The sequence below is a fragment of the Egretta garzetta genome, unplaced genomic scaffold, assembly GCF_000687185.1.
Source record: "Egretta garzetta isolate BGI_Z169 unplaced genomic scaffold, ASM68718v1 scaffold554, whole genome shotgun sequence".
Lineage (NCBI taxonomy): Eukaryota > Metazoa > Chordata > Aves > Pelecaniformes > Ardeidae > Egretta > Egretta garzetta.
In genome coordinates this window covers 86,711-109,979 of record NW_009259499.1, presented here as the reverse complement: position 1 = coordinate 109,979, position 23,269 = coordinate 86,711, and the positions used below count along the sequence as shown (strand labels likewise).

General features: G+C 35.2%; 1 protein-coding gene across 1 annotated transcript; it reads left to right on the top strand.

Annotated features, from left to right (window-relative positions):
- Window positions 1–773: 773 nt before the first annotated feature.
- LOC104125038 lies at window positions 774–22,690 on the top strand. The gene is made up of 12 exons (XM_035892987.1): window positions 774–836; window positions 2,047–2,111; window positions 3,261–3,288; window positions 8,304–8,359; window positions 9,926–9,965; window positions 13,425–13,486; window positions 14,647–14,745; window positions 15,498–15,558; window positions 16,503–18,073; window positions 18,617–18,680; window positions 19,868–19,955; window positions 22,067–22,690. Exons 1-12 carry the CDS (start codon window positions 806–808, stop codon window positions 22,191–22,193), a joined length of 2,292 nt encoding a protein of 763 aa, XP_035748880.1. The 5' UTR covers window positions 774–805; the 3' UTR covers window positions 22,194–22,690.
- The last annotated feature ends 579 nt before the right edge of the window (window positions 22,691–23,269 follow it).

The window sequence follows — 23,269 nt, the reverse complement described above, 5'->3', positions numbered from 1 at the left end:
GCTTCTGTGGCTTGGTGTGAGTAAGCTAGTAAAGAGCCACCTCCTTGTATATGTCCATAAAACTTAGATGTGGGATTGCTACTGTTAAATAGGTGACTTTGTATTTAAATCCAAGTTGTCTTTAGAGTGCCCTTAACTCATATTAGCTAGCATTAGATGAGGTATTTTCAGTGAAACCACAGAAAGAATTGGGAGACTCCTTCCACAAATTATCCTTACTTTAGAGCCATTTTGTATTGAAAGTTGTGGGAACTGTACACCTCTGTCCAGAGATGCATGTGTTTATTCAGGGATGTCAGCACTGCTGTTCAGCGAAATGTTTTGTGCTAATATGAATGAGTACTTGCATAAGACTAAGTCTGGTTCTAGAACACTTTTCTCATCTAGCATTAGACTGGATATTTTTATATGTCGTGAGCTGTAGGTCTATGCTAAGTGGCTACTTCCAGTTACTACAGGGAAATTTTAGAAGACACTCTCTATTGGAGAGTAACTTAACTACTAGTGAAAACTCTCTGAAGGCCCATTTTGTTAGTGACTGGCTTATGCCTTGAAATTGAATGCCTTACTAACATGCTTAAAATACATGTGTTTCCTCTAGGAATTAGTATTTCCAGATTGCTGACTTCTAACTTCAGCCAATAGAAGAATATACTGATAATTTCATGGTTTGGTCAAAAAAAAGTTGTATAAAAACAATACTTAAAATGCATGTTAAAAATATTGTTTTAATCATTTATTCTAATCTTTAATGGTCCTTTTTATTTAGTATAATCATCCTTTTGAAGATGATTTACTTATTTCCATGGAAACTCTCACTTACAATACGCCTAATGGTAAGAACTTCTTAAATCTTCAATATTTACATGCTGTATATTTAGACTTAGTGAAGCGTGCAACTGTTGGCAGTTATATAACATTTAAGTGCAACAGATACTGAATTTTGTCCGCTTAGGTATGTCATTTCATATGTGAACTTTGATACACACATATAATACCTGGAGAGTTTATTTATATGCAGCATTTTAGTCCATTGCATGCTCTGTTTGAGACAACAGAAAAGTTATTAGCAAAGTTCAGGATAACAATGGTTAATATTTGGATGTCTTGTAAGAAGAAGGATCAAAATGGGGAAGACTGAGGAGAAGCAAAGGAACAGAGGTATTGGCAGGAAGTGGATTGTATAGTTTCATCTCCACTTAGTATTCTGGAGGCTGCTCTGATAAATTTCTGTTATGTCAAATGTCAGAATGGACTGGGTAAATAGTCTCTTTAACTTTTTCTTGGATGTTCATGTGGTTAGCGTAAATCTATACCGCATTATGCCATGTCATATTTTTCAAATGTTTCATTGTAACTGTCAAACCATTATAGAGTTGATAATGCTTAGGGAGAACTTATTGTGGAAAACACCCTGTTGTTTTAAAATACATTACTCAGGGGTTTAGTGGCACTTGTGTCTTAGTACCTTGGTGGCTTTACTGGGAAGTGAAATGTTCTGCCAGTTTTTATCATCACTGGAGTAAGGATTATGATACGTAAATCGCCATATCAGTTCTCATAAATAACAACTTACTGGGCATACACATGAAGTGCTACCACAGTATCTCAAGCCCAATGTAACTGTTGCACCAAATACGATTTACTTTTTAAAGGCTTTTACGGACTGGGAATTTTGCCTTTTATAGTATTTTATGTATATTGTCCATTGAGAGAGGGAGGAAACATGCATACAGCACTGTAATATATAGCCTTGGATTTGTGAAGGCTTGGTTATGCTTTTGGTTTAGTAACCTCTATTCAATATGGAATGAATATGGATCTCAGTCCTTTAAAGCCTTAACCATGGCTTTTAGTAATCTCAGATACTGTGTAGTATGCATGCATAAAATAAAATCTTAAAAGTAAAATAATTTGCTTTTTTTTTGCCTCTTCTTAGCATTTGGGGCTGCAATGCTGTTTGGATTTTAGGTCATTGTTGTTAGACTCAGCCTGTGATTTTTATTTTTTTTTTCCATTTATATTGGTATCTCTTGTTGTTTCTAGGACCAAAACAATGGGGCAAGGTGCCAGCCAAGAAGCTTAAAAAATGGAAGGAGGAAATATTTGAGGTATCTAATAATATAGTCCTACTATGCAGTCAAAATGTAGCAATATTTTTTTAATATATATAGGAATACATGCTAATCTTGCTGTGCCATATAATATTTGCAAGAGGTATTAATGAAGTCAACATCTGCTTTAAAGTAGGGTTTTATGACAGATTGGTTAAGACAGTCAGGTGAGATAGACTAAAATAGATAACCATTTACCTGGAAAAATATTTTTTTTTTAAAATGCTGTCTGATGGGGATAAGTACTTGTGGGTCTCATCAGGATATTGTCACTGACGTTAACGTGCATTGAATCAATTTATCTTGGTTCAGGTAATCAGCTTTTCAATTCCAAAGGACTTTTCTGGTTTAATCTTTAGATTATTTTTCAGTAAAATAGTGCTAGAGTAATTAAAGTATCTTTGCAGTCTTAGCACTCACTGTCTGTGTCAGGCTAAAGCCATTACTGTTGCGGGCATATCATCTGTATTTTTGAATTCTGAGTATTTATAGTAAATAAGCAGTTGCTTTTTTTTCTGTTTCCTAAACTCCCCCATAAGAACGCAGCAGTGAATTTCACCAAAACCTTGCTGTTTCTCACATAACTGTCAGAAGCCAAGTTGCTGCTACATTCCTAGTATCTGTCCAAAAAGCTAAGTTGTGTAGTGTGCCTTGGTAGTTAACACAGAAGCTGTTCTGAACTCCCCAGAGTGAGGGGATGAGGAGTGACATTCAGTCTTGGGGAACAAGAGTGGATTTAATGGAGGCAGAAAAGGGCTGTATTTCCTTTTCCGCTCCTGGTAATACCTTCTGCATCATCAACTAAGCATTGCTGCACAATTTTACAAGACTAAATCCATTAAGGACTGTAAAAGGAATCCTCTGTCTTGGCCTCTGATGTGGGCCATGGTAGCTATAGCTTATGTTCTTGTAGTTATTTCAACAGCAACAGTGTGACAAGAAGTGAATGATGAGGTAAATTTTACCATGTATTTGTGGCTTTTCTGGTCAGGCCATGGGAAACCTGAAGGAGACTGAATGGTTATCTAGGAAATGCCTAGTTGTGAAATATAGTAAAGTACATAAAAGCATCAGTAAAAATAACTTTACTATTTTAAGATTCTTCTGAATTTTTTCTCCCCCCCTCCCCCCCATTTCTAATTGCAGCAACACAGAGAAAGTCAAAGGAATGCAGGTAAGCTGTTTTAAAAAAAAAAAAAAAAAGTGCTATAAATTATCTTATCCAGAGAGTCTTGACTTAATAGAAGACGTCCTCTTTTTATGCCAAACTCTAGGATGCTCACTGGCTTTTATGAGGGGAACCACCCAAAACAACAATAATACTTATGGTTATAAGGATTCCGAAATGTAGTTTAAAATGTTTAAGATTAATAAATACATTATAATTGATGTTGAAAACAAGTTGATGAAAATAATCTCCCCTTGTCAATTAAACAGAAAGCTTTTTGTTGTATTTGTCGGTTTTGTCAGATGTTCACTGAAACTAAAAATTCCAACCCTGACTTACATGGGTGTACAAGTGGAGAATTTGGAAGTTGCTAGCTTTTTGAAAATAACTAGATAAGTAGGCATATTAAAAACTGTGTGTTAAAAGAATCTCATGAAGCCACATGATGAGCTGTCAAAAATTGAGCAGATTATTCTGTACAGTGAATGAATCGGGCCGCCTGCAAGAAAAAGTAGTGTATAGTTATTTATTAGAGACAGAGTATCATTGTGGAAGTCAAATCAAGACTGCACATCAAAGTGTAATTCTGATACTACTTAGGGAGATCTATGACATCTGAAGATTTTCTCATTGTTCTGAAAAGGAGCTGAATATTCCAATAAAATACACATTTTTACTGGGATAAATGATGGGGTGGAATTATGATGTGTAGTACAGCAAAGGTATGTTGGGCTTTATTTTCTTAAGGCTTTGAGGTGGTTTTTTTGGTGTTGCTTATTTTATGACATTCATCTGAGAAACTTTTATACTGAACATCTGAAGACAAAACACAACCTAGCATCTACCTTCCTCTACAATCTTACAAAAAAATTTGTCCATACAGGGTTCAGGTATAGACTTTGAATCAGCCTATGAAACTAAAATTTAAGCCAGGAAATAAGGGTCTGATACAAAAAGATTCAGATGGTCCAGGCCCTTGCCCCTAATTTTTAGAAAATATATGCCGATGGGTCTGAATAGTACAAAAAATGACTGGCTACAATCTGCAGTAAAACTCGGAAAGAAAGCATCTAGCAGTTTTTTAAAAGATATAGTATTTGAAGTATTTTCAAAGTAATTTTTTGTTAATCTTTGTGTTTTCACCTAAGGTATGAATGCCTTTAGAAGTTCTTAGTGAAGGAATTTACTTGGAGTTCCTTTAATGCTACAAAGGCTTGATCTAACTAATTTTAAATTTAGTGTACTGCATTACAGATAAGGTGGAAAAGCAGAAAAATTGATACATATTTTTTCTGACTTTTAATATAACTTGAGCAAATTCTTTAGTTATGTTTTAAGTTATCCTAGGGAAGAAATATTTAACTAAATATTGAAGGTGGGGGGATAGCACTAGTGTTAACAGCTTTTGCTATAAGGAAAAACCAGCTTTTACAGATTTCTATTTATATGTGATATAAAAGATAGAATCTTGTGGATTTTGTTCAATTTAAGCAAATAATATCTGGTGCTATCTTGTTTATTTGAAACAAGAGTACTCAGAGTAAGCATTTGAACTGTCTGGTTGTGGTTGGTGTTACTTTAAAAAAAACAAAAAAAAAAAACAAAAAAAAAAAACAACCCAACTCAACAATAACAACAAAAACCTGTGGATTATTAAAGCTAATGTGCAAATTTTACCTATTACTGTTCTGTACTCTTAGGTGAGCCTGATATGTGTTTTCAGTTAGGATAAATAAAGTTCTGTGCTATTAAGTGTGAACACCTAATATATCTTTATAAGACCCAAATATTTATTAATGAATCCCTTCCCTTGGAATGTAACTTGTGTAATTTTTCCCAACTATCAATTCTGAATTTTACTAGAATCTATTTTTGCTATTTGTATAGAATGTCCAGTACCCCTATGAAGGTTTAGTGGGTAAAATGACAATCCTTTGGGTGGTTTGGGTTTTTTTTAATATATGGCAGTTCTGAGTATGGGAGGACCAAGTATGTTAAATTTCAGTCTCCCAGAAGAGCAATATTCCTGTCATATATTAGCCACTTAAAATTCTTTCTTTCCTTGCGAAATTTTCTTTTAAACAAAACACTCTCTGTGATGTTCCATGGATCTTGCTCAGTAAGGGACTTCAGTGGGGGAATTGCCACATTATTCTGATTTCCCGTGTTCCAGGAATGTTTGGAAAACACTTTGTTCAGCCTCTAAAAAATACATTGCTAATATATTCTAAAGGAAGCATTCCTGTGTTTTTTGCAAAATAGTGAATATAAACTTACTGAGAAGGTTACAAGCTGAAGCCAGAGCCTTCTAGTTCTATAATGTGCTTCACTAACTATATGAGAGAGTGGTTTTATAGCCTGGTTTCCTACTGATTGGGAAACTGTGCTTAGAATAGTGATCAATAGTCTGGTATCCAAACTGAAGGGAAACATGAGGGGTTTTTTCTAGGACTTGTCCTGAGCAAATTACTAGGTTATACTTTTCATTAAGTAAATAGTAAAAGAGGGGATATCCTTAATTAACTCACACATGATACCAAGTAGGGATTATCGCTGTGAAAGATGGTCTGACAAATGGGGGCTAAAACTTAAACTTTGTGTAATTTCATGCAGAGAAGTCCAGAGTAATAGACTTATGTAGGAATAATCAATTGCAGGAAGAGGCGATTTTGAAGGCTGCTTGAGCCAACTAAGGGTATCACTCTTGTGAAAATAACACGCACTGTGCTAGAAGATATGCAGCGCTACAGGCTTGGGGAAGAGTGGCTCGTGCCCCTGTACTCGGTGCTGGTGAGGCCGCACCTCGAATACTGTGTTCAGTTTTGGGCCCCTCACTACAAGAAGGATGTTGCATTGCTGGAGCATGTCCAGAGGAGAGCAACCAAGCTGGTGAGGGGTCTGGAGCACAAGTCATACGAGGAACGGCTGAGGGAACTGGGGTTGTTTAGTCTGGAGAAGAGGAGGCTGAGGGGAGACCTGATCGCCCTCTACAGCTACCTGAAAGGAGGCTGTAGGGAGGTGGGGGTCGGCCTCTTCTCCCTGGTAACAGATGATAGGACGAGGGGGAATGGTTTGAAGCTGCGCCAGGGCAGGTTTAGGTTAGATATTAGGAAAAACTTCTTCACTGAAAGGGTTGTCAGGCTCTGGAATGGGCTGCCCAGGGAGGTGGTCGAGTCCCCATCCTTGGAGGTATTTAAAAGAAGGATAGATGAGGTGCTTAGGGATATGGTTTAGTGGTGGGATGGCAGGGTTAGGTTAACGGTTGGACTCGATGATCTTAAAGGTCTTTTCCAACCAAAGCAATTCTATGATTCTATGATTCTAAGTGCCTAGTATGTAAAACACAGATAATAGTTTTTATGCAGTGTTCAACACTGATAAAACTTGTGGCAGAGTGCTTTGGTTTGTATTCATTAGTAGCTTGACTACCTGGAGTGAGTCAGAGGAGAGGGTGCAGAAGAAAAGAGATCCTCTAGGTTAAATATTAGAAAAGCTTACCAAATGTAAACCTAAGGAAGTCCTGAAATATGTTTCTTAGAGATTATGGAGTTGCTTTTAAGAATGGGTTAGGCTTCTCCCAGAGGTAAGTTAGATATAGTTGTTCCTGCTTCAAAATGGAACAAGGAAGAGATAACATCTTTAGGTTCCTTTCCATATGCTTCAGGCCTTTAGAAAACTGGAAATCTTTAGATGTGTGTTTGGCGCTATTGAATAATATGAAGTGTTTATAGGAGTAAATAATACTTATATGCCTGAGCTAGGCATGAGATAAGTTTTCTCACCATTTAACCAAAAAAAGTAAATCACTTGTGATATTTGACATCAATTTATCTGGAAAAAGAAATGCAGGACAGCTGCAAGGACAAAAAATTCTGCATTAATCAGAAACTTGTTTAATGACAGTCTTGAGTAGGGTAAGGATATCTTCTAAAGCGTAAGTGGTTTTTTATTATGTAAGTCTAAGTCTATAACAAGCATCCAACCATGAGAAGTTCCACTACAGCTTTAGTACCAGCAGAGTGGTATGTTTGGAGATATAGATATTCTCTTTTAGGAGAGATTAAATTTCTATAATTTATGCAGTATTAACAATAGAGTTAGGCAATAATTTTTATGGGCACATCATAATCATATGAAAGGTATACAGACTTGAGCGATTGTACATTGTCATAGATACCTTTTTTAAATGTAACAAGGCAATGGTTAGAAACATTTTTTCCAGCAATATCAAAGCAGTTTTCAGTTGGAGGAATTTTAATAGCAACAATGTCTGGCTTAGAGGTTAATTGTGAAATAAACTTCTGTGGAAGTCACATTTATTTGAAGATCTCTACGTCTCTGTGGTTCAAATATGTTTTATTTAAATCCATTTGAGTTGCAATAGCTAATGAAGAATAAAGTACAGATTGAAGTGTAAAAGGGGACATCTCCCCTAAATCAGACAGCTCTTACACTCTATATTTCTTCTGCTTCTTACAAAATAAAGGCGGGGGGGAGAACCACAAAGATTGTGGGTGGGTCTATCTGTTCAGGAAGATGAGCATAGCAGTTTTGGAAGGCCCCCTCGCCAAAAATCATTAAAAAGGTGCAGTAGAGGTTTGGAGCTCTACCCTCAGGCTTCAGGAGTAATCAGTCTACTTTCTTAACTTTTTCAGCACATGCAAAGAAAAATGCACAAAAAGGGTTCAGTTGTCTTCCTTTTCTACAAGGGATACCACCTGATAAAGGGTCAAGTTTTATTTTCTGTGGTGCTTCATGGGTTAAGAAGAAAACATGTAATATGGTAGATATACATCTCTTATCAGAGTTAGTCTGCTATATTTGGCTAGAATGCTGTTCTGTCACTTGTCTATTTGTTCCAGTCCTATGTATGTTCTCCATTTATTAAATATTTGTGTTAAATATTTTTCAAAATAAGTAAGACTATATATAAATGAAGAATTAATGAGTTCAGGTGCAACATTGACCTGTGACCTGTCAAATTGAAACAGAATTATTTTTTTCTTCCCATGCATGCTAAGATACATCAGAAGAACAGAACAGTGATTTTGACAATGGACATTCAACAACACATCAGGTATGGGCACACATTGCATCTACTTTTATAAAGCCTCTTTGGGAAAACATATTTATGTAGTCAAAAGCTAAGACATTAATCATGAGCAGGTGGTCCTGTACAATAGCTATAAAGTTAGATTTTAAAGACTTACTAATTGCTGAATTGAATCACTTTATTCTCCTTAAATGAGTACTTCTGAAAAAAATGAGGGCTTAAAGTATTTTGCTGCAGTTCTTTCACTGCAATTCTTCAAACTTCAGGTATCTTATTAAACAATCACTTTATGTTTCCCTTCATGTAGTTCCCCACAAATAGTTGCATTATTTTAGGAAAGATGTGTCTTTACTGCCCAGGTACATCCTCGTGTAAAATTAAAATCTTCATGTTCTGGTTATTGTTACTGATCTAGTATACTTCCCCTGATTAGTTCCTCCCCTGATGGGTTCTGTGCTTTGAGATGGTAATGAATTCGAGTTCTGGACTTCTATATGTGGTGGTCTAATATATTTTGTGATGGTGGATTCATGCAATTTTTAAAAAATTTTTACTATGTCCCTGTTCATGTTGTTTATGTGTTAGGCTTTACATATGTTTCATATAATTACATATCCTCCCCCCCATTGTGATATTTGGGGTGTTGAATAACAGCCATGATATCAGCCATGGATTTCAGCTGAATTCTACTCTTAAGTTTATTTAAAGGGAGATAGAGCAGTTGGACATAGGCTTGAAACCATCAAGTGTCCTTTTAATTGGGCAATATGTGTGTCTAACTTTTTTAATTATTTGTAAAAATCTGTGGTTGTCTAGAATAACTTCTTCTTTTGACTCCTATCTTTTTAAGGAGAAAATATTCAACAGTTGAAGAGTTATATGGCCCATCTCACTGGTCACTCCTAATTATTTGTTCTACATAGATAGCAGTTAGGATTGTCTCATTTTATTGATGACATTTTAGCCCACAATACACTAATTTTGTGATTGAACTGGACAGAATAGATTTAGACTTTTTTTTAAAAGAAATTCTGAAGAATGTGATGTCAGATACAGACTAGACATTTAGGAAGGCTCCTTGTCCATATAAATGGGCTTTTTATGCAACTGGCAAGACTTCTACAAAATAGAGCAATAAAACTACTTGAAATATTATAAATAGATTGTTTGAAGTAGGCAATTAAGAATTGTTTGAAGTGGGCAGTTAAGAAACTTTCCTTATACATTTGAACACAGAGAAAATCCCCAGTACGTACTGATAAAGAACTGATGATTAGAATTCATCTGTCAACTGCTTTTTGCTCTTGTTGTATAGTAGGTTCTTTCTGCATTATTTGCCTGAACAGAAAGGCTAGGAAGAAAAGAAGTTTCCCCATTGAGTAATCAGATGTGAATCAAGACAAATCTGTGTACAAATTTGTTAATAAAGATGCTGTCATTTGGACATAGTTTGTGGGATATGACTGGGTTTGTTTTACCACCACCGTCTCCCCCAAAAAATTGAGCAAGTAGTGAGAGCAGAAAATTCTACAGACTAGTTAATATTGCTTATGCTACCAGGTCTTAAAATTCCTTTCATGTGCTTTTAAGGAATCTCCTGAGAACTCTCATGTGGATACATCTGACATAGGTAGGTTTTTTTAATTTACTTCTTAGCTACCTTTTTTAACTTTTTTAAAAAGATTGCCAGTGACTTTTTCATAATTGTCTAATATAGTAAAAATAATTTTAATACATATTCTGTACCCTTTCAGAAAGTAGAGAATAGGAATAACAAGAGACTAAGGTACTGGTAGTACTATGAAATCAATATCCACATTCCTCTTTAATATCTCAGTCCTGAATCCCTGATACATTGGAAAGTCAATGTGGATTATGTTCAATTGCCTTTTCTTACTAAAGAAAGGAACAGTGAAATCAAAACTTTGACACAAGTGGAAATAGTAGTTTTATTAATAATTAGAATGTATACCTTACTTTCTAGTGGTCTGATAAACACAGATACTGCATTCAGCTGCAACAATACGTCTTCAGTAATGCTTGTAACAGTTTCACCATCAGTCTTGTGGACTGTCTGCAAAGTATTGGGTGGTTTTGGCCTTGTATTCCAAAATAATTATTTGATTGTTTTAATTAGTGGTAACAAACTTCAAATGACTGTTTTTAAAATATTAAAAACTTTTATTACTCAAGATATTTTGATTTGTGTGCATATAAAAACTGACTATTTTGCATCAATTAAACTGTGGCTAGGTAGTAGCCAGCACTTGAAGATTAAAAGAGCAGTTGCAGAAAAATATGGTTAGCTGTTGTTTAAATACTCTGGTATAAATTAGGTGCTTCATACACATAGCTGTCTCCAAGACAGATGATTACTCCTCTGTTGAGGGGAAAATAGAAAATAGCAATCTGAAATTTGTCCTTCTATCATTTGAGAGGAAATTTTCAAATATCTCTTTAAATGATAAAATAATTTCTGTAAATTTAGAAAATGTAACTGTTCTTTTCTCAACCTGCACAATGAAATACAGGAAACAGATTTCAGAGGCATCTGTAGCTTAGCTTCTGGAAGTGTCCTTTGCGTCTTTTGCACTCATGGGATAAATGAGTGAGGCAGTTCAGGCTTTGGTATTTTCATAGCAGCGTACAATAATAGGATTATCCACTCCTCCTCCTTCTCTTGTGAATATTCTAGGAAGAGACTGGAGAGGATTTATAGTAGCCTCGGTGAGTCCCAGCTATCTCCAAATACCGTAAGACCTAGAAATTAGCTTCTTACAGATGCGGGATTGGATTCCTCACTTAAAAATGGAATTTACCTAGGTGTTTTGGGTTCTTTGATTTTTGGCTTTTTTTAAATATATAAAAGGTTAGCAATAGGGTATGCTAACTGTTAAGAAAAAAGCATATCTTTAGCTGCTTTAGCTAAAACTTTAGCTTCGGCAGGTTTTTTCCATCTTCAGTATTCATACAGAATGCTTCACACTTCTCAGTGAAGGCAGTGTTTCTTCCAGGGATTATACAGTACTTTTGTTCTAAAAGTATGCAAAGCCTGCCCACAGCAGGTACAAATAAAGTGAAACAGCTCTCACTTGTACCTGCAAGCATTGGTCTGCCCTTAATATGGAAAAGTATTAGGTCTACCTTCTTCAGTTTCAAAGTAAGTAGCATGGCAAAGTATGATGATACCTGAACAATGTATTGTATCTATTAGGATAGTAGCACAGAAAAATTAGTTTATTTGGAGAGAAAGGGTAAAGTTCAATCTGAATCGTATACTTATCTAAGTGTATTTAAGTTTAGAAGATCACATCAAAGTGAATACTTAAAATTTACAGTAACCCCCTTACTAACATACTCATTCTTTTAAATCAGATATATCTTTTCGGTATTTATATTGTATTGAATCCATCTCCAGTGAAATAACTTCCTGTATTATAGGTCAAATTTTCCAGACAGAAAGATGGGAGTTTTGATTTTTCCTCTCTTCTGCACTTGAGGAACAAAGGTGTTCCCAAATTTCCCTTTTGGTCCTTAAGAACCCATTAAGGTTCCCTGGAGAAGATACTTCATGTCTTTCCATTCTGTGCTGTGCCATGGTCCTCTGCTAATAATTAATATTCTGGTGATTTGAAGTATGATTGACAATACATTGAAGGCATACTTAAAATTACACTTTTATGAGGTTTCACACATACAAGAGTATTTAACTTGTATACAGATCAATTCATTCTATGATACAAGCTATTTTCTAATAATCATAATTGATTAATGATGGAGTTGACCATTGCTGGGCACTGGAGTTGTTACCCCTGTATCGAGAACATTTTTGTAGCAGTCTAGTCTGGTCATCTCAGTGACCATTTAGGGAGCAGTCTGACAGTTTTGTGCCTGATTCTACTGGAGGAAGAAGACTGTATGGCAGAAAAAGAGTATCAGCTGTTTCAACAGAAACTCGAGCCGAAACTTTTCCAGACTAAAACATTAATGTTCTTACTGCTTCCTCCACTATTGATCTTTAGGAACCAATTTCCTGTGGAAAAAGTGACTTTGTCTTCCATTAGTCATGCGGGAAGAAACTTCGAAAATCTGACAGACATGGGTTTCAGTTCTAATAAAATAATTCTACTGGGGTCAGGTGGACTGTCAAGTCAACCCTCTGGTTGCTCAACATTTTCACTGGAAGATGTGAAAATCGTGTTGTCTTCGACAAAGATAGCATTTGTTTCATATGTATCTTTATCCTAGCTCTGTGGCAGCAGCTGTCCACAGAGCTTTAGGTGGCAATTGCACTGACAGGGAACAAAAAAGGAAGATGGGATTAGCTGGAAAATATTTTCATTCTATTTTTAGTAATTAAAGAATAGTATGAAGAGGCAGTGATGTGGTAGGTATCATAACCAAGTTTTTTTTTTGACAAAGATATAACAGCCAGGGAAATATAGAAATCAGGGCTTACAATGCAGTCACGTGTTTTACGATCATGAAAGACTGAGGATTTAGCTAATGATGAATTGGAAGGTCTGGTTACATCTAGCAAAAACCAGCTTTTTGCGTTTCATTCACAAAAATACCCATAGAATACCTAGAAATTTAACTGGAAGATTTGGGCTTGCTTTTTAATCTTCTCAAGTCTGTGTTATTTCTCATCTTGGCAGACCTAAGGCAGTCTTGACAATAAGAAACAGAAAAGGAAGCATGGCAGAAGGTGCTTACTATAATTGTTGGGATATTTAGGAATGTAGTGGGGAAATAAGTGGGAATGATACATTAATGAATAGTGAATCTTGCAGAGCAGTGCTTCGAAAATATTTTACTTAAATGGTTAGCGTAAATTTTGAAGAACTGGTTACAGTCAAGTTATCTTCACTCTTCTTTGTTCCCCTCAAGTCATTTATGAACCTATAAACCATGCTTTTCAATAGGACTTGAAATGGAAATGTAATACAGATAAAAAGTTTTAGTGTAGAAAAACATTTTCTCAAATGAAACCAGTTTAGTCAGTAAGTTATACAGTGTGTTTAAAAACATTTCCGTTTTGGTTTTGAGTTCAACTAGATTTTATTTAGTATTTGTCTTCAAATTGTAGGTGAAGAAAGTGATGCTGATATAGTTTCAGTAAGAAGAAAATTTGAAGACATTCACTTCCAGGTAAAAATTTCTGTGTCCAATGTAATGGAATAATTTTGTGTTCAATACAAATGCTTGAACTATTTGAATAGCTTACACGTGCCTGATGAGTTGATGCACTGTCATCAGAAGCCTCTATGTAGTCTGCATCTTAATGCACATTTCTAGTAAGTGTAGCAAATGAGAGGTTCAATAAATAATGTCATGAAGACCAACTTGTAGTAAGATTATGTCTTGGTATTATTAGTATACCAGAGAAAGTCACACAGTGTATTGCATAGAATAGACAACCGTGAGAAAGGCTATTATAAGTATGGAAAAAGAATAACCAGGTGAATCAAAGAGGGAAAACACTTAAAAAATATGATCATTCACCTGAGAGTCTAGCATAAATGGGTAACATGATTTTTAAAAAAAAAAAAGTAAATCTGAACTAGTGGCTTACCATAACAAAAGAAGACTGGAATCTTCTGCTGTTGTTTCCCGAACTAGACTATAGGTATCAAGAGTACCTGGAGTAGTTACATTGACGAAAAAAGTACAAGACATGCTGTGTGTGCAGCCATTCTAGTCCTGTGTTCTACTTGCTCAAATAAGATTAACAAAAATTTAATTTACTTTCCTTACTTGTTTGACATAGTGCTAGGCATTGCCATGTCTCTGACAACAGCTAATACAAACTTCTTCAGAAAGCAAGAGTTTCACTAATGAAAAACGTTTGCTATTTATCACCGAATGCTTTTAGATTTTACATAGAGGTGAGTTGCAGAGTAGACCTTAATTTGCATATGAATTCATGGGATGTTAATAGTATGAGTAAAGATTTGCAGCTGTCATTACCAGTGCTTTGTAACCTAACACTAGGACTTTTTTTCTTTTTTATTTTTTGGGGTTTTTTTTTTGTTTCTTATCAGTGGGTCTTCTGAGGCAGTGTGTGCTTTTCCTTGCATCAATAAACTAGCTAGTTGTATCTTTTTATATGTCTTCACATACAGTTCCTTCTCAGGCTTTTTTTTTTTTTTTTTTGACATAAAATGTATACATTAAAAATAAGTTTATGCTGGTTGGATATCCTCACCTGAATAATACTAGTTTCAAACAAATCTAAGTAATATGATTGGGTTTGTCAGTGTCAGTGACTTTTTCGTGCTTTAATTTCTTTTTTTTTTTTTTCCTCTAAGAATCTATATGCAGATGAGTGCAAAATTCAAGAGAAAGTAAAAGTTCAAGTGGATGTGATAGTACAAGATCATGATAGAAAAATTCCCAAGTGGATTACGGTAAAATATTTTTCCTGTAGTGTTATAAGTTATTAGCTAATTAGAATAAAAAAGAAATCTCTAACTGTGCAGCACAACAAATTTTAATACAACTTCTCTGCTGTTCCATCATTGTTCCTCTGCTGCTTGCTGTCTACATAAACATCACAGTATCTCAGGTCTCTGACAGCAATGATTTGTAAGAAACAGAGCAGATGATATACAAATATTACCTTTTTTTTTTTTACTTTTATACTTTGTTCTTTGAACCCTGATGTGCAAGTTGATCTTCACTTCAGTAAGTTTTCTGAAAAGCCTAAATTTGAGGTTTTTTAAAAAGGAGTTTTAGCTTTATTTTGATTTTGGGGGTGAGGGGGATTCAGGGTGAAGGATTATGTAACATGGTGCAGCTTTAGTTTCCTACTGGAGTTGCTAGAGATGTATAGATTATCTAGGTGTATATATCCACGTGTAAATTCTCATATTTGGTAAAGGGATTAAAATATGATATGTAATGTAGAAGTTGCAAAAATTATAAATAGCTTTCCAAGAATAAACTGGTTAAAGATTAAAAATTCTTACTGAAGTCTTAGACTAGACTTTTTCCTTCTTGTCTGAAATTTACTAAGCCCCGGAGGACCATAACTCTGTACAGGGCCTAGTATAGTAAGGAGAGAGTAGGAGGAGTCACAAATAAGGTTTTGATGTTATGTTTAACATGCAAAAAAACTCAGGATGTTAGATTATATGTCTTGTTTTGTTTTGTTTTTCAGATAGCACCTCAAGGTTCATCGGAAGGTCTTCATTTAGCTTCACCTGTGCGAGAACAGATTGGTACAACTAAGTCTTTTGGGTGTTGGTCAAATATGTTAGTTACAAAATGTGTTTTTATTAAAATTATTAGAAATAAATATTTAATTTATTGGAAACAGAGGCACTATTTACCCAACAGAAAAGTTCAACAGGCTGAATTCTTGAAGGGAAGTTAGACATGATTTTGCTTATGGCAAGATGTATTTGAAAAGTAGAAAATAAATAACTTGTATACATAACAGCTTTTCTTAAATAGCCCCAGGAAAAAAAAATGCATAGTTACAAAATTCAGCGACATTAACCTCATTTAAATGAAAGCATAATTTTTTGATTCCGCTTATTTTAAATTAGAGCATTGTAATGAATGGCTTGGGTCTGCTGGTAACTGGTATTCAAAGTTGTACTTCACTAGTAAACTTTCTTTCTTCAGAAGCTCTCCAGAATTGATGCCAACCTAAGATAGAATTTTGGTGTAAATACTTCAAGCCTAACAACTACAAAAAGCATTATCTTCATGCTTTACAGCAAGCAAAGCTGCCCTGGTACTAGTCAAGTACAAAGCTTTCTAGTAATATGGAAAGAGAATAAAAAAACCTTTTCAATAATGCTGTTCCTCCTGGTGAGAAATCATGAAGAGCAAAGCAGTCTGCCTCTACAGGGAAAATATTTTTCATCTATAGATTAAGCTATTTTAAAACAGGTTTTTTTCCAATATATTTAATTTCTGTCTTCTATAGTCTGCTAATTCAATAAGGTTAGGAAAAAGCTTTTAGTTTTTTCCTAATGGATTGTATGTTAATCATCCTTTTAGCCTGGCAAAAAAGCTTAATGAAATATGCTATTACAGTAAGGCTATCTGTACCACATGCAATTGTTTCTAAGACATGTAATACATTACTGGAATGCCCTAATAGGTTTGGGGTTTTCTTCTGGTTTTTTCCAATTCCTTTGTCTTTTTTGAATAGGCAACCAAGCTGCTGTTTGCAGAAGGAAAATAGAGTTGTCAAATGAATGTTCTTCATCCAGACCTCTACAGTTACAATTTTCTGGTGTTTCCATTTCACCAGATATAATAGCCATACCCAAGAATCGACCTTCTCCAGAAATGAATAAAACTTGCTATGATAGTATCTTGGAAGAATATCAGTCTGCAGATGTGGAATGCTCCTGGAGCAATGTAACCCTTGCAGACTTGTATCCAGCAATGGTAGAGATGCTTACAAGGCTCATGACAAAGCAGTCTCGAAGAAAAGAGTTAAAATACCTCTTTGGACACTTATGGCTCAAAAGACGGCGTTCTGGAAGACCAAAGCTCATTGTCACTGCAGACAAAATAAGAGGGTTCAGACCTCTTAAACTGAAGCACGCACTACCCAGCATATGCAGCAGTAAAACTTACGGAAATGAGAACAGAAAACTTCGTGATAATGAGTGTTCCATTAGTAATTTATCTGGTCTGGTACCTTATTCTTACGTTAATAGAAATGAAATGAGAATGGACTACTCTGACTCAAGTTTAGAACATCATTTGCTATCTGGAAAAGGCCAGAAAGTCTCCAAACAGACTCGTTTTCCTAATGTTACGGCTAGAATGGGAGAGACATTTCTAGTTGAAGATGAGTTACAGACTACTGTCTCACTGAAGAATTCAAAATGCAAAGACAGTAAAAACTTGGCTCACAGGTGTTCCTCGGAATATGGTTTTATAACATCTACTGTCAGTTCAGGGTCAACAGCACTTCCTCTGGTGAAAGAGAGTAAAACTCAGAAAACTGACTTTCTTTGTGGTGATACCTCAGAGTTGTGTTCATCTACTTGCAGTTCCTATGGCAATAGTAACACTTTTACACCTGTCACAAACTCTTCTATTGCAAGAGCAGCAAATACTTTCCTCATAAATCCTGAAAAAATAATTTCTGAAAGACTAATTCCTTTCCAGCACAAACACTCATTTTCCTCATTGTCTATGAAGCAGCGTCCTTCAAAGATGCCTCAGAAGTATGAAGATGCATTTGAAAAACTCTACTACAAACTGTGTTCCAAAGAAATCCAAAAGCCTTTGGCACTGACAAGACCTCTTTCAAATTCACAGAACCTTGTAGAGAAAGGAAGATTAGTGAAGAGTAATTTAAGTGATTCTGTGAGGTCTGATACACAGTATGATAGAGAATTTGACAGGATCTATGAGCAATTGTGTAGTGAGGCTGTTCCAAAACTTCCTGGACTTCAGAGAGCTTCAAATTTAAGGAAATATGAAGGAATACATATGTCTGAAACTGTAAATGCTCTTGTTAACTCACCTGTTCGAACTTTATCTGCAATTCCCAGAGTTAAAAGGCTAGGAAATTTTCAAAATGATCTTCTTTGTTCACAAGTAAAGCGACTGAAAAATATCCCAGAACGTTATTTTCCTTCAACAAATCAACATATTTCTCGTGGAAAAAATGCTAATCTTCAGGCAATCAGCATGGATTTTTTGAGCACATACAGTGGCAGTAACCCCAGCCTTTTTGACAGTCACAACTGTTGGAGTCAGGTACTTAAGGACCTTGTTAAAAAAAAATGATTGTGCACTCTTTGCTGATATTTGGAGAAGGGCTTAATAATGGATTAGAGCTGGAAGCTGTTTAATCTAGTGACAGCATACTTCTCGTGCTATTTGGTCAGTAGGGTTATTTTACAGGTTTGGGGATTTTATTTGCTAAAATATAAGTTGTATCAGGTCTCCTGGATCATTTGAGGAGGCTTACTATATTTATTAAAAACCTTGAAAATGGTTATAAAATGCTCAATAAAGATCTTGTTACATTTTAATAGACTGTGTCACTGGTTAAAATAATCTCAAACAGTGACCCTGTTAATTAAGGTGCTGTCCTTCTGAAATTATGGTTTATTCGTTTTACAGATGGACAAGGTGAGGCAAACAAATTAAGCTTTACTAGCTTCCACTGGAATCATTGACTTGTTGATGTAAATGTTAAATCAGGCCTTAATTTCCAGTTTCCCAGTCATTTCTTGTGAGGCAAGCTGTGAAATAGTATGTGAGTTTTTCCATTGGTGTAATGTGCTTTATTTTCAGGACTCTGAATTTCATGCTTCTTCAGATAAAACTTTTCTTGGTATTCCTGGTCCTTCCCTGCAAGGTTAGTTTCAGAGACTTTATGAATTACTACTTTAGCAATCACAAGCACTTCTTCAAAGGGTGAATCTACAGACCTCAATAGACGACTGTCTAGGTGACAGCTCGTCTTCGTCAGTAATAACTGGGTGTGTTTAAGTGTTCCTTTAAGTAAGGAATCTATACAGAAAAGGGTTAACTAGGACTTTTCCTACTAAAGTGTTGCTTGTTATCAGCTGATTTTCTCTCTTCTTTTTTAATTTTATTTAAAGTTTGCTGATGCTTTTACTTTCTGTATGTAAATGGAAATGCTTGTTAATCCTACACTTGAAAAGTTTGTTAATCCTACACTCAAATAACCAAATGCTTTTGTTTGGATTCCTCAGCTTTACAAAAACTTGCAGTTGAGTTGTTGAATGGCAACTGTCGCTTGCTTAAGTGAATTAGATTATTAATCAGGATAAAAAGACTTTTGCCAGTTCAGGACAGTAGAAAATTATTAAAAAACCAACCAAATAAACTATATTATTTTAAGATTTTAGATGGTAGTCTTTTAATTTCATTCTAAAAATCTGATTTTGTTTAATGCGTTTTTAAACATAAACTGAACTTTTTTCCTGCTAAAGTAAAATCGCTAATGTTTATTTTCCTTATTTTATTTTATGAATCTTGTCATCAAGATAGCAACTAGCTAACATGTAATGGAAAATACTGAAGAATATTGAAGGTGTCTTGAAATATTGTCAACTGGCATACAAGGAGAAAATGGCAGAAGAAATACACATGTCTGCATGGTTCTTGCCTTGTTGCTTTTTTGTTACTGAATAATTGTAAAGAATTTCATAATTTGAGGTGGATTTACCCCATCTGTCTTATTTTGCCTTCCGCAAAGTTTGACTCATATTTTATGTATTACATTTTTTTCTGGTATCAACAGCTGCTTCTACTTCTACCTTTTTGTAATGGTGATAGATTATTAGCATTTTGAAGAAACCTAGCTTATACTTAAATATATTCAGTATATAAAATGTATTTGAAGTTAAGTTTTTCCAGAACGTATTACATTAGAATATTTCCATAAGGAAATGTGCTCATTGAAGTATGCCAATCAGGTATTACCAATGTCTTAATAGGCTAATGTTTTAACAGCATACTGTCCATACTGTTCAGCATTAATCTTACCCTTCTCATACTGCTGTTTTTCACGGCCAGAATCTGGGATTGCAGATGCCCACTGTGGTTGGCCTAGGGCAATGAAGAATTACAGCTGTCCTGGAAATGCACAGCAGTGTCACCGAAAGTAAGTGCCTTTTGAGAAAAGAAACGTCAAAATAAATTCTTGCTACTCTACATCTATCTTAAAGGTATGGATGTTGTTGCTTACATTCGTACCCCTGGAATAAAAATCAGCATGGACGCTTGGGAGAGCCCAAGCTGATCACACCTGCAGACTTGAACACTGGGGGGCCAGTGTCTGTGGGCAAAGCTAGCCAGACTCCAGCATGGATGGCCAGTGAACACAAGTTTGTAAGATGGCCTAACTGAATAGCTACTCTAGTCCTTCTTTTGTGTTCATCATACAGGCATTAATTATTTTAGATATAACTGTAGAATTGTTTTGATTCTGGCTGTGTATTTGAGCTGACAACTCTTCTCAGATTCTTAGGCTGTGGAGAGTGTAGTATATTGCCATTTAAAAGGCCTTTCAAAAGTTAGCTTCTGTGCAGTTGGTCATAGTTACCTGCATTTTGTCTCTGTGTACACAAGCAGTGGCTCTGTTTGGAAGACAGCGGAGATCCTCTCCTCCTGATGTTATCGCTATTGGCAGTGTATATAGATCTGTGGAAGGAGAATGCGCCTTCCAGCTCCCTGGATACTGGCCTACTACGTCTGCTTTTCTTAAAAAATATGTGACTTTTAAAGGATTCTAAAGTTTCAGATCTCTTGGATTTTGCTTACAAGCTAATTTAATAGGTAGTAGGATTAAAAAGCATTAAAAGTTCTCTAAACAGTTTCTCATTTTATCTTTCAAAAGATTTCCTAAGTGCTTTTTTGCCAAAAAGTCTTAACTTGGCATTACAAGATGTGCTGTCTTCCCAAACTCAGTCAAGAAACATGTTAGCTATGCTTGAGATGATCATACAGCTGATATAAAAATTTTCTGACAATGTTCAAATTAAAATGTGAAAGGAAGCCTGAATGAGTTTTTAAACTACTTTTATGGAGAACTTAACTGGAAAAGAGGCTGCATGATTTAAAGAAAAAAGTTTCAGTTTAAGCAAATATGGAATTAAAACTAGAGGCTTGTATTACAAAGATATAACATTATTGATTAAGATTGTATTCAGATTATTTTTGATATAATGGAAGGTTGGAGGCAAGCTGATGAATATACAGGGATGTTTCTGTGATGTTGAGTATGCCCACTTAGCTGAGTAAATTTTTGCCCAGTTCTTGGATTCCATGTTTCCCCCCCCCAACTTTTTTTTCCTGACTCCATACAAAATAGTCTTCCCTGTGAGATAAGTAATTCTTCTGAAGGAAAAGGTTTTCCTTTCCTTAACACATGTAAGTAGAGAAGTTTGAGAAAGCATAGGAAATCAGGATTTCACAGAGTGCTTTCTTGCCAAGCCATCTGGAATAAAATCTTATTTCTTTGTTCCTTAATTACACAAATGCGTGTCTGATAATTTGTAGCCAAAATGGACTGTCAGCTGGCAAGCTTCCTTAGGCCTGTGGTGTGATATTCTTAGCCTTCTGTAGTTCCCAGGAGTGAAGCTGTTCTTTAATAGTTTCAGAGCCCCCAGAAGTTTTATGCCTAAGCTATGTGGCAAAACGCTGTATTTGTGGAAAGAAAAGGAATATTGACTTCCTGTCTGGAACTTGATTGCCTTTATCTAGAAGATGACTATGAAAGACATATTTCAGAAAAGGAAATGTTCATAACTAATAAACTTTTCTTCAGCTCTGTGTGAATGCTGTCTTACAGCTATACTGCTATACTTAATTGTCAGATGTAAACCAAAATAGTTTAAATTAAATGTTAAAAAAATGTATGCCATTGCTTAAGTAATATGCAAGGAAATAATTGTATTCTCACTTGTATCTTTCATTTTTAGGTATTTGTGAATATATTCAAAGGTTACATCTCAAAGTTTAGTAGATATTTGTATAATTGAGGCTAATGTAGTAGCATTACTGAGACACTAAAATGACATGGGATGAAAAGTTTCCTCTCCAGCTGAAAGCAGATAGGAATGCAGGCAAGGAGTCCTGCTGCTGTTCACAGTCAAGATGTTCAGATATCTTGCTATGGCAATTTGTTTCAATTTCGTTCTGTTCATTGGAGTTTCAGCAAGCATAGTATTTTTGTGTAATTTACTTTATCATCTAAACAATTCTTTTCTGTAGGGTATCCAGAAAACTAAGCTACACTGATGGGAAAGACCAAAATCCTAGCAATCCCTTGGATGACTTCCTGGCCAAAACTCACCAAGAAGCATTCACGGACTGCTACAGAGAAAACATTGTTTTATAAAGTTTGGTTTGGTTTTGTTTTTCTTTCTTCCAAGAATCAGGGATGTATTATATGTATGTAATATACAGTTAGTCCTGATTTCTATTTCACTGTAATATAAATCTTCAGGAACTGGTTCATCCCTTCTAACGTGGCTCTTTTTACTCCTTTGGCTTCATCAGGTATTGCAGGGAATCAGTGTTCCTTTCTGTGGCTAAGTTTAAATTATGTATTTAGTAGTGTTTATGATAACAGGATGTGATCCATATTATCTTTTTATCTGCTGATAAGCTTTAATTCTTAACATATTGGGAATAAGATAAGTAACAAGCTCTTTCTGCTGAATTCCTGCCTATACATGCTTTATAGATGTAAATGAATAAAAAACCATAAACTGGGCTGTATGATCAAAATGCAGTATTACACGCTATGACTTGTAATATGCCTGCTGTGTAATTTTAATGTTAAATTTTCCAAGTATATCACCAAAGTTGATGGTTCAATAAATTTTATAATTTTAGTGGATTTGATAGTTATATGCTTTGTTCTGACAAAATTCTACCTGAGACAATATATATTCTAAATAAAACCCTATTCTGAACAAATACCTGCTTTCAATGTTTTATTTCAGGTATGTGAATTCTCAGGAGGAGTTTGTATACCTACAGCAAATATATGAGAATGATGTGGCAGGGTCCCACAGGTTTTCATTGCTGTGTTTTTTCTTAGCAAGGAGATTGTTTGAGTGGTAAGTGTCAGGTCAAATACACTCTGTTTTATCATCATTGCCTGTTTTCACCTTTATGAGCTCCAGAACAGGAAAAAAAAATTCCTTTTCTTTGGCTTTACTTAATTTCTGGGCACACAGGAGTGATTTATCTTATTTTAGCTCTTAAAACCAAGATCTTGTTATTTCAAGTGGTGTTCTTCAATGGAACAACAAGCCAGCTTCATTGAGGTTTACTCTGCGATAAGACAAAACTTCCGCAATATACACACACACGTTCTATCCGTCATCATTTGTATATTATGTTTCCTTCAACAACAGCAACAAAAGATTGTCTTTTAAAAATGCTTTTGTGGCTCATTTTCCTTCC

Coding starts and splice junctions, on each gene's coding strand:
- LOC104125038 (XM_035892987.1), top strand. CDS start 806: ATGGAAACTCTCACTTACAATACGCCTAATG. Junction 2,112..3,260: donor GGAAGGAGGAAATATTTGAG/GTATCTAATAAT, acceptor TTCTAATTGCAG/CAACACAGAGAAAGTCAAAG. Junction 15,559..16,502: donor ACCTGTGCGAGAACAGATTG/GTACAACTAAGT, acceptor TTTTTTGAATAG/GCAACCAAGCTGCTGTTTGC.